Source organism: Crocuta crocuta, unplaced genomic scaffold (genome assembly GCF_008692635.1).
Source record: "Crocuta crocuta isolate KB4526 unplaced genomic scaffold, BGI_CrCroc_1.0 scaffold96, whole genome shotgun sequence".
NCBI lineage: Eukaryota > Metazoa > Chordata > Mammalia > Carnivora > Hyaenidae > Crocuta > Crocuta crocuta.
Window position 1 is genome coordinate 6,965,828 of NW_027531522.1, and position 12,544 is coordinate 6,978,371.

The window sequence follows — 12,544 nt, forward strand, 5'->3', positions numbered from 1 at the left end:
GGGCATGATCTCCTAGCTCGTGGGTTTGAGCCCAATGTCACCCTCTGTGCTGACAGCTCAGAGCCTGGAGTCAGCTTCACATTCTGTGTCTCCCTCCCTCTCTCTCTGCCCTTCCCCTGCTCGCATTCTCTGTCTCTTGAAAATAAATGTTAAAATTTTTTCTTTTAAAAGAAAAGAAAACAAATCAGTCTGTAAGTGAATCTGTAAGTGCTGGTCCCAACTCGGCTAACAGGAGGGGGAAAAAAAACCTGGTAATCCTAAAGAGCAATATTTTTATTGACAATTCTTACTTTTATTTTCGTCTGATGGCAATATTACATGAAATTCCTCTATGAAACCTACAGCTTCGACAGGCCTGGTGGTTTTAACCCCGTGTTTCTTTTGCTATGAGGCCAACATTAAAGCTGCACAGTTTAGGCAGTTTTTTAAAGTCCATATTTTTCTTCCAAAACTTGAACGAGAAACTCAGACTAATGGTCTGTAACTGATACTTCACATCTCTGCCTCTAGGTCTGGCAGCTCTGCTCTCTCTCTTTCGGAACTATCGGCCACAGAATCTAATTATCAAGATAACTGAAGTGGCAACAGGATCAACCATAACTTGTGTTCCCTTTCTATATTCCTTTATGCTCTCCTCTGCCGCGGGGGTTACAGTAATACTCCCTAAACTCAGAGTCGGAGGCAATTTGGGGAAAGCCCTGGTCACCGCAATCAAACATGCTTAAGTGAAACTCTCCTTCTTTCCCTCGATTGTATATTTTCATCCAGGTCTCTTGTGCTCTTTAATTTTTCATATCTATCAAGTAGAAATTGCACTCTCTCCCGTATGAGGATAGTGTGTTTTATGTGCAGTGTAACAGGGGTTAACAGTGTGGCCCAAAGAAGCAGATATACTTTACCACGTTTTAGCTGGGTAGCAATGGGCGAGTTAGCCCCTTCTGAGCTTGCTCCATAAAACTGGGATAACAAACACATCGATCCTATCCAACGCTTAAGATCTCTTCACCTGCACAGGACTAGACATTATTCTAGACTCTTAAAAGGTTAGAGGATTATATAAGACGATACATACGAGTGGTAAACTATATTATTGTCCCATTGATCAGTTCTCTTTCTCTCTCTCTCATAAGGACCTTCTATATTCCCTACCCTTGCCAAGCCTAGTATTGTAGGCCAAACGACTTGCTCTGACCAATGGATGTGAGCAGACATTATGCATACCATGTCTCGACAGAAGCTTTAAATGCGCTTTTTTCCCCCACTCTTCTACTCGACAACAAAATATGTCAGATAAGATCTTCATCCTTTAGCTTTGGTCCCAGATAAATAGGAGGCAAGGAACAGAAATTCACAGCTTGACATACACTCTCTAGAATCATAAAGAGCTATGGACAAGAAACACATACTTTTTCCATTATTGTTCTTTGCCCACCCACATAGTTGAGAGCAAAAATTAAATGCTTGTGGTTGCAAGCCAGTGAGGTTTGGCTTTCAACAAATCTGGCACATAATAGTCCTGCATATAAAAATAATCAAAATTTTAGCAATAATAATAAAGTAAAATACACAACAGAAGTATTAAAGTAATTCACAAGATACAGGCATCTATCTACCCACCCATTTATCTAACAAATGTTTATTGAGTAATGTTACATGCCGGATACTGTTTAAGTTTCTGGAGATAAGGCAGTGATCAGATAAAATCCCTGCTGTCACACAGCTAACATTTTTGGGGAAAACAGAAATAAAATCATGAGGGTGATAGGTGTTATAGAGAAAAAGAACACAGGGGAAGGAGATAGAAAATGTTAGACAAGGAAGAGACTATGAACTGTGTCTGTGTGTGTAGTGTTCAGAGAAGTCTTTACTGAAACAGAAAACTTTGGAGCAGATCAGAAAGAAGTAAAGAGAGTCAAGTGCGTGTCTGGGTGAAACACAATCCAGGATGAGGGAAGAGAAGGTGTAAAAGCCCTGAGGCATAAGTGGATTGGAGTGTTTAAGGATTAGCCAAGAGGCCTTGTAGTTGAGAGAAGTCAAGTAGAGGCACACTGGTAGAAGGTGAATTCTAGAAGGTACGAGGGGACCAGTCATGGAAGCCACTGCCAAAGTCTGGCTTTTGCTCTGAACGTGACAGGATGTTGGAGGTAGATTCTGAAGGCAGGATGACATGGTCTCATCTAAACTGGAGAAAGATCATTCTGCCTGCTGTTTCAAGAAGAGATTATACAGTTCAAGGGCAAAAACAGAGATCATTTAAAAGACAACCCTGATAATCCATGCAGAGACAATGGTGGCTTGAACCAAGGGAAGAGTAATGAGAAGGAGTCAACTCTGGATAGATCTGAAGCTAGTGGCTAACCAGATTTGTAATGAAAAATAAGCAACTAGAAAAAGGCTGTCATTTCCCAAGGTAGGGAGGCATGGAAGAACGGCAGGGTTGAGGGGGCAATCAGTAATCAAGAATTTGCTTGCAGCCATTGAGAGATAAGGGTAAATTACTGAAATCTGATTTCCTTCTTGCTGGCTTCATCCAGGGAAGGATGAAGTTTCTGCAGAGTTCTGTGGAAACCACTGCACAGAGTAGTTAAAGCCCTCAATCCTCCCTGGATGATGAGACAGAGGATCAGAGCTGAGTCACAAAGCTACAACTAAAAGAACTGGAATCCGCCCCCACCCTGATTATATCTGGGTGTCCTTCTGACCAATAACACTACAGCGATGGCGGAGGGCTGAAGGTGACATTTTCAGCACTTGAGAGTGCTCTCTACAGGGATTCCTGCAATTGAGTTTTAAATGATCATGCCTCTGATCCCTTCAGGAAGGAAACTGCTCCCCCTTGTCAGAGCCCAGACCAGCACCAGGATCACCCACCAGGAGTTTGGGTAATCTTCTAGTCTGTTAGAGCACTATGAACTGGCCTTGAATGAGTTTTGCCTGGGGTGTTTGTTTAGTTTTATTTTAGTTTATTGTAGGCTTGCTTTAGGCTATTTTCCTTTATTATCTTTGAGATCTCTACTAAACATCTAAATTGAGATGCTGAGAAGGGAGGCAGTATAGAAGTGTGGATTTCAGGTTAAAGGTGGAGAATGGGGATATAAATCTGGGAAACCTATTCATTTTTTAATATAAAAGAAATGTGTAACACAGAGAAGAAATGGTTCACAACAATCCTTAGGAATATTTCATGTAACCCGATGAGTAAAACATCTCTGAAGGTAACTGAGAGATTAACACAGTCTCCAAAACAATGTAATAATAAGGCAACCAGTTTGGTTATTATAACCCCTCAAACATAATAGTATTACAGTTGAACTTCAGAGATGAATTCCTAGTGTTCTCCATGTGATGAGACATAAACACAGCTGATTCAAACCTCTGTACTATGTTTCCAAAGATGTTAAGACTAATTACCAGCAAAGATTCACAATAATCTCTTCCAGGGTTAACAGACTAGTAGAACAGAAGTTAAGGGTATTTTTAGAACACATATGGAAATGAAATTTTGATTTCCTCAACAGTTTTTTTTTTCAAGTAAACAGGTTTGAAAATACTCATATATTAAAAATTCTTCCTGGGGCACCTGGAGGCTCAGTCACTTAAACATCCAGCTTGGGCTCAGGTCATGTTCTCCCAGTTAGTGGGTTTGAGTCCTGTGTCAGGCTCTGTGTGGACAATACAGAGCCTGCTTAGGATTCTTTCTCTCCCTCTCTCTCTGCCCCTCCCCAACTCGTGCTTTCTCTCTCTCTCACTCTCTCTCTCTCTCTGAAACTAAATATATAAGCTTTAAAAATTTTAAGTATTCTGGGGCACCTGGGTGGCATAGTTGGTTAAGTGCCTGACTTCAGCTCAAGTCATGATCTCACAATTTGTGAGTTTCAGCCCCATGTCAGGCTCTGTGCTGACAGTTCAGAGCCTGGAGGCTGCTCCTGATTCTGTGCCTCCCTCCCTCTCTGCCCCTCCCTGCTTGCGCTCTGTCTCTGTCCTTCAAGAATAAAGATTAAATTTTTTTTTTAATTTAAATATTCTTCCTTACCAGGGTAAAGGGTACAGTCCATGAACGATAAATCATCAATGGCAATGTCTCCAGTGAAGCCATCTCCTACGGAAGCCTCCACCAAAATCTAAGAGAAATATAAGAAATTTGTTGATATTGTGAAGGATATTAATTTACAGAAACTCATGGTAGAAAAAAAATTAGAATTTACTTAAAGAAAATTTTCTTCTGAACCACTAAAAAGAAAAAATATTTTCAATAGTATCTATTAGTAGCCATCTTGGCTCTACCTAGATGCTTCCAAGTATAGGAAGCTCGACCCCTTCTTGGGCCCATTAGACTCATGAAGCCTGTTTGTTTCCGTTGATTTTCTCAAATTATAACATATCACATGTATATCTACTTCCCTACAACTTTCAACCTTAGTTCTAGACTTGCCATATTTTGGGGGGATCCTTTAAGTATTTGAAGGCAAATTAGTTTCCTTTTCCCACCTTTGCCCAAGGAGTTCATCTGTTTCCAAGTTTAATCTCCTCGTTGTTCAAGAAATCCAATTTGTGGCTAGAGGTACTTGCTAGAACGTACATTTTTAAGACTTTAAAATTTTTCTCACACTGACCTTATTCTGTAACACTTTATGAAACTGGCTAATCGTTATTACATCTCCTTCAGAACCACATTAATCATGGAAACCTCAGATGACATTTGTGCTGTTACAGAAGCTGCAATTCCACCGAAACTCTAGTAAAATATGAAATACTGACAAACCACTACAGTATACACCAGATTCTGATTAGGGCTGAAATTTACTGTAATGGAATTAATCATGATAAATTATTTTAATACTTATGCAAATATGTTGCATACTGAATAGGAATCCTGCTATAATTTAATAATGAAGAACTTCAAGCAAACTCAAACTTAAAAAAAAAAATTCTTTTCTTCCACTATTATATGAATATGTTTGTTTTCGTTTTTCCTCACAGATGCTATATGTAGAAGTTGACATTTTCTTTCATTTTTTTAAATTCTGAGCTTCTATTCAGAATTGTCTCACACATGATTTATCGATGTCTCAGTTGAAGAAAAGTTTTAAAAGATCAAATTATTGACCTCAAATCTCTTGACATCTTCCCCTAACTTCCTAGTCTTCCTTGAGAACTACCAGAATTTTCTCCGTAATTTGTCAGTAAGGAAATTAATCAATGTGGGAAATGTTTATGTATCTAATGAGCAAATATAACTCACCTAATATTGCTTGAGGAACATATATTTAACAGTGCTATCCACTATCATGAATCGAAGAATATTATAGGCCGGGAAAACAAAAATGCAGAAAGAATACTCAGTACAAAATCATACAATTATTTTAATAAACTAAAAACCAGCAGTCGGAGTTTGGCAGAACACAATGTAAGAAAACATTTTTTGTTCTATTAAAAATAAAGACTGCAGTTGGGGAAACAGTAGGAAAAAAGCATATGCAAAGACTGATTACTAACAAATTCCCTGGATCAGGATGTCTATCTCACCGCAATACAACGTAAGATATTCTAACAAAGGTTCAGAAAATGCAAGAAAATGGAAAAAGTAGGGTAAATAAGAAAAACTGCCTTTGTTACACTGCTCATGAATATAATAGCTTATTAATGAGAAAGGATAGAAAATTGACATCAAAATTTCAAAGTTTATGGAAAGTACCATTCTTGTACATAAAAATATCTGTTAAGCTGACTTTGGGGATATACACATAAATAGCTCCACATGAGAATATGGGCTCCACTCTTCCAAAGTATTCCTTTTGTTGCCATTATGTGGTCACAGATTTAAAAAGTGGCCCATTTGAGGGGCTCCTGGGTGGCTGAGTGGGTTGAGTGGTTGAGTGTCTGACTTCAGCTCAGGTCACGATCTCACCACTTATGGGTTCAAGCCCTGTGCCGTGCTCTGTGCTGACATCTCAGAGTCTGGAGGCTGCTATGGATTCTGTGATTCCCTCTCACACTCTGTCTCTCTCTCTCAAAAATAAATATATGTTACAAAGACATTTTTTTTTCTAAATGGGCCATATGTGAAAATTATACACTTTCTCACTTGTGGGCCATACCAGGTAAGCAGCACCTGAGTGGATGCTATTTACATGGCTTATTTCTGGAGTTCACTGTATATTACATGAGAAGCATTTTGATAGCACTTGTATCACATTTAGATACCAATAAGAAGACACAAAAATAATCTGAGGCAGAAGACACTTGGGTCTTGCACTAAGCTGCATGTAATCATAAATTTTACCAAAATACATTCAATTTCTGAACCCTCTAAATGTTAGCATTCTTGAGAACAATAGCTTCCACTTAAAATACTAAAACTGTCAGTGTGGATGTATATTTGCAATTTCAGCCTCTTTTGAATATTTAATTAAGTCAGCCATTAAAAAAAAAAGCCTACTTGATAACACATCACATCTTGAGAAAAAGTTACAAATGTTCGAGTTTAAATCTACCTTTGCCCTATAATAAATGTGGTCATGCCAAAAGCTTGGCATGTTAGACTAGGAAACCAGTCCTAAGAAAATAGTCACACACAAAAAGAACAAACCCAAGTGTCTCTATTCTGGAAAAAACACTTTCATTTCTGGTGTTTTTCCCAGAATAAATGGAAGGATATTAAAACACAAGCATTATTGTATGCAGGGCGGTACTGCCATTCTGGAAATTAGAGAAGCCACATTTTACTCTTAAGTGCCATTAGTACCTTACCGAATTACTTAAAGGACAATTGAAAATTTCAGTTTTTTCTAAATGACCAGAATTATCTGTAGAGGCCAATTCTACTTACGTTAGAACTATCACTGGCTTGGAAATTTTGTAAAGTAATCCGGTGCTTCTAAGTTGTTCTTTTCATGGGCCGCTGCATGTAGATGGTCCAACTAAAGACAGAGTGGCCTTGTCAACTACATCGCAACTTTTTTTAATGTTTTATTTATTTCTGAGAGACACAGCGTGAGCAGGGGAGGGTCAGAGAGAGAGGGAGACACAGAATCTGAAGACAAACTCCAGGCTCTGAGCAAGCTGTCAGCACAGAGCCCGACGCGGAGCTCGAACCCACGAACCGTGAGATCAGGACCTGAGCCGAAGCTGGACGCTTAACTGACTGAGCCATCCAGGCACCTCAACTACTTCGCAACTTTTAGTTCTGCTATAACCAAAGATTCATAAGGGTCTAAAAACTTGCCTGAACTCATCTGTCTCTATACTCAGGAATCTCTGAATTACTGACCAAGTGTTTTAAATGATCTGAAAACTACTGTCATCGTATATATGTAACATAATTTAATCACAACTTTACTAAAATATTTTCCATTTCTGGACATATATGTATATATGTGTATATGTGGGTGAATTAACTCGTAAGAAAGAAAAAATGGCATTAACTCCACCTGCCACCTATGACTTTAGCCATCCCTTGTTTGTAAAAGAACACAAAATTCAAGAATATATCAATTTTTACTATAATGCATCCTCAAAAAGTCTTGAAAGAACTTCTTCAAAATTAACATATATATATACACAACATGAAGCAAATATATATATATATATCAGCAAGGTATCTAAAATGGCACAGCCACTTTGGAAAATGGTTTCTGAGTTTCTTTTAAAATCAACCCCCCAAAAAATTAAATAAAAACACATATCTCAACATATTTTTAAGTTCAGCTATGAAAATTCTCTTGCTGTCCACTAAAATTTTCCAGAGAATATCTGTTTTACATTATACTTCTTAGTGATGTCCACTTGTTTTCATTTACTACTTCCATAATTTAAAATGCAGAAACAATGAAAATGAAAGACATTATAAAATTCTCTTTTCCCATGTATTTTATAGTTGACTAACAGCTGAAGTAGCCAAACCCCTACAAACACATTCGGACAACTCATCAATATTTGCCACATAACCTACAATTTGGGGGGCTCATAGAAAGTCACCTTAGGATCTCAAACTTTCTAGGCTAATACTTAGGGAAACAGAGTCAACGTAAAAAAAGGTTTTTATTTTGTCTTGTTTTATTTTGTTTTACACAGAAAGCATGAATGAGCGAGAGGGGCAGAGGAGAGAGAGAATTTTATGCAGCCTCCATACTCAGCATGAACCCTGACTTCAGGCTTGATTCCCTGACCTTGGAATCATGACCTGAGCTGATATCACGAGTCTGAAGCTCAAACGACTGAGCCACCCAGGTGCCCCAACACGAAAAGGTTTTTAAATCATTGTTGGAGTGTTTTAAATAACCTTGAAACTAATCTCTATGAAATAAAACTTATATTTTTGCCTGACAAATTTTATGTTTCTAAATCTCCTTTTTTTTGTATGTTTCTGGCCATATCATATGCAAAAAAAGTGCAAAATAGAGTTTTCCAATTTGTATTTTTGTATATGCATGTGAAAACCACTTATCATTAAACATGAGACCCAGAAGCTCTATCTAAATTGTGTATACATGGAACACAGAAATGGATAATAAAAATAAAGTCATGGTACTAGCAGAGATGAAATAAAATGCTGGGAGACAGATAAGTAGGGCAAATGCTCTAAAAGAATTCCTTAAAAGAAAGCATCTGATACCTGACTCATCTGTGTAAGACCCTATTTGGGAAAAAAATCATGGCAAAATTTTGTTGATATTCTGGCCTTTTACCATATTTCTTCTTAGCTAATGTCAGGCAGTAAAATATATGGCCTCCTAAGAATTTTTTATTCTTCAATCACTGTGTGCTTTGGCATTATGCCAAGTGTTTCCATGGTTACCAAAAAGAATTTTTTTAAAAAGCCCATCCTGCTGGCTTCTCACCATCTAGGACAGAAAAGACTAAATGATGACAACTAGGGTGGAAGGGAGTTGGGGGGGAATCAGGGAGGGGAAAAAGGGTGATGGGCATTGAGGAGGGTACTTGTTGGGATGAGCACTGGATGTTTTATGTCAGTGATAAATCACAGATATTATTCCTAATGCCAAGAGCACACTATATATATATATGTATATATATATATATACATATATATATATACACACACACACACACACACACACTGTACGTTAGCTAACTTGACAATAAATTATGTTTAAAAAAAAGAAAATGAAAGAAGAAAATTACTGATCAACATGAAGTTTCAGAATTTATTAGGTCCTTTACTTATCTGTGCTACCTCTATTTCCCATTTTCACAGATGATTCACATTCAGCTGCATTCATAATGATAAAAGGAAAATTTTGAGTTTAGGAGATTACCTCCTTTTACAGATCATTAATTATCTAGAAAATTAATAAATTGAACCTTAATTTTGAGAATGCTCACATCATGTAAGATATAAACGAAAGCCTTCAGAAAAACCTGACAACACTTCATGAAGATTTTCTTAAAATAGGAAGCAAAGCAAAATGCTCCTGGGTTTAGAATATTCATTCCAATTTTACCCTAAAGCAAATATTTTACTTTTGAGATAAAAACCTTCAAAAATAGGGTCTGAAATGGAACTTCTGACCAGTCTTTAGCTACAGAGTTACTATTGGGTACAACTATAATGACATACATATTTCATTGTGAAGGAGCTAACAGCAGCAATAATGAAGCTTAGTTTTATAATTTACAAAAAAAAAAAAAAAGTAACTCTGAGGCTGAGTGTCAGTTGCCATTTATTATTTGACACCTGACCCACTTCGGATTCATGTCCTTGGCCTGGTTCCCATAGGCATCTGAGTTTGCAATTCCTTGTGGATGTCAGGTCAAATTCCATGAAGGATCTGAGACTTTTCCCTATGTTTCTCTCATCAGCTCCAGAGAGAGAGAGGATGGGAAGAAGGGAGAGAGGAGGCTTAATCAGGAAATTTTGACCAAATGTCTCAGGGTGAAGGCTATTCAAATGCACTCTTTACTCAGAGGCTGAACGGTGAAGAACACAAGAAATCCATGGAGAACTATCTCACAGCAGTGAAGCTGGATGGTGCTATACTGCTGGTACATTTAATTTGTGGAAGCACCCAGACTCCCCTTAATGTATGTGTAAATTAAAATGTTTATATCAGGGGCACCTGGGTGGCTTAGTTGGTTAAGCGTCCGACTTTCGCTTAGGTCATGATCTCGCGTTTGTCGGTTCGGGCTCCGCGTCGGGCTCTGTGCTGACTGCCAGCTCAGAGCCTGGAGCCTGTTTCAGTCTGTNTAAAATGTTTATATCAATTTGGCCTCCTTTTCTCTTATATAATACCTCATTTTATACTATTTGGAACAAAATGGGTATAATTTGTTGTAGTCTTCCAGAAATGGCCACCCACCTGTCGTTGGCCTAGCTCCTTTTACACCCACAGAATCTTTTCCCATCAGAGTTTCTGCTCTGGTGAGAGTAGAGATTTTTTTTTAAAAAATCAGGGAGGGGTAATGTGGTTGTGGAAATAAGGTCATTCAAAATATCATTCATGTTTCTTTATTTAGATAGAGTTCTTTGTTATTCTTGAATGAAAGAAACAGAAACCTTAAAAAATCATTTCTAAGTATTTACGTCATATGAAATTGATTTGCTTTCCATGGTTGTTAAAGGGTTGGCAAACTATAGCAGTTATTCTGCTACATTTCTTTCTGCACAGTTTCAGACGTACATGAAGGGCCAAAATGTGGGTGAGTCTCCCCCACACCCAACATAGTTGCCTGCTACACCTGAGTTTAAAAAAGAGAAATGTTAATCAGTTTTAAACTAATTTGCTACTTGACACTCTACAAACCCACATGCTATTTTAAAGCATCCTCCGGAGATTCATACACCATGTAACCCATTTCACATCTCACCTATTATTTGAAAGAGGACAAAAGGTACTCAAGTTCTTCAGTCCTAAGAATTTATGGAACCCTATTGGATTGGAGGTTACAAAGAATCATTTAATTGAAAATAGCCTGGTCGATATTAGGGTGAAAAAAGTGAGGAAGGTTTGGAGCTATTAATTTGAAAGTTCATGAAAATAGGTTTTTATTATTTAAAAATGAATAATACATATAATAAGATTTTAATAGAATACAACACAATAGTGTCTTCATGGCTGGTTCAAACACGCCAGAGTGAAATTCTCATTTAAATGGCATAGTTCTAAAATTCCTAAATGCAATTTTTTTTCCAATCATCAGCCAAATTTTTCATCCCCTACACCACTAAAGATAATATTTAAAGCAAAATAAGTGCAGCTGTAATTTATTATTTTAATATACAATATCTTTTTACAACACTACTCATGTATCTCTCATTCTTTCTGTGTGAAAGGAGGCTCCAAATAATAACTCCTGCCTCTATGTAGCAACTTAGAACTGACCCTGGCCTAAAGCAACAAAAACTAGGTCACAGATTAAAACCCAAACAATAACCCTCACTTGCCTTTTGCTTGAGTTTAGTATCCCATTAATACTCACTGAGTAGTTATTGTGAATTAAAATTCCTATTTCAAGTGCCAGTGTCAATGTTACTTCCTCAGAGAAGCCTTCGCACAAGCTCAAGAAACTTCCCTTTGCAAATTTCTCATAACTTTCAATTATGTCAGTATTTGTACACTTAAATGTATGTCTTCTGTAGGAGACTTTAAGGACAAGCTTCATGAGGCTCACTGAGGGACACACAGCACTGTAAACATACTTAACAAGCATCTGAATATTTTTAGGATAAAAGACAACTTCTAATTTCAACTAAAATTACTGATGTTATTCAATGCAATCCCTATCAACATACTAATGGCATTTTTTCAGGGTACTACAGCAAAAAATCCTAACATTTGCATGGGACCACAAAAGACTGGTGATACCTAAAACAATCTTGAAAACAAAGAAAGTTGGAAGAATCACACTCCCTGGTTTCAAACTATAAAACAAACTCGAGTAATCAAAACAGTATGGTACTGATATAAAAATGGACACACAAACCAATGGAAGAGAAGAGAGTCCAGAAATAAACCTACACTTACACAGTCAATTAGTCTTTGACAAAGGAGGCAAGAATATGCAGTGGGGAAAAGACAGTCTCTTCAATTAACAGTGATAGGAAAACTGGATAGCAACTCGTAAAATGAAACTGGACCATGTTGTTATACCAAATAAAAAAATAAACTCAAATGGATTAAAGATTTGAATGTAAAACTAGAAACCATAAAATTTCTGAAAGAAGGCATAGGCAGTAAGCTCTTTCATACTGGTCTTTGAAATATTTCTTGAGATCTATCTTCTCAGGCAAGGGAAACAAAAGCAAAAATGAGATTATATCACACACATTGCACAGCTAAAGAAACCATCAACAAAATGAAAGGGGAACCCACTGAATCAGAGAAGATATTTGCAAAACGATATAATTGATAAGGGGTTAGTTAATATCCAAACAATACCCCCCAAAAAAATCGAATTAAAAACTGGGCAAAGGACTTGAATAGGCATTTGTCAGAAGATAACAAACACATGGTCAACACACCAGAGAAGGATGCTCAGTGTCACTCATCATCAGGGAAATGCAAATGAAATGACAATAAGATAT

The 12,544-nt window shown here is 37.3% G+C and overlaps 1 protein-coding gene across 1 annotated transcript in view; it reads right to left on the reverse strand.

Moving 5' to 3' along the window:
* The window catches only part of MALRD1 (MAM and LDL receptor class A domain containing 1), a 757,419-nt gene that overhangs the window by 523,922 nt on the left and 220,953 nt on the right, over positions 1 to 12,544 (reverse strand). Inside the window, exon 20 of the mRNA XM_077772480.1 lies at positions 4,034 to 4,121. Within this exon, the coding sequence (XP_077628606.1) occupies positions 4,034 to 4,121 (88 nt within the window). The remainder of the gene's footprint in view (positions 1 to 4,033; positions 4,122 to 12,544) is intronic.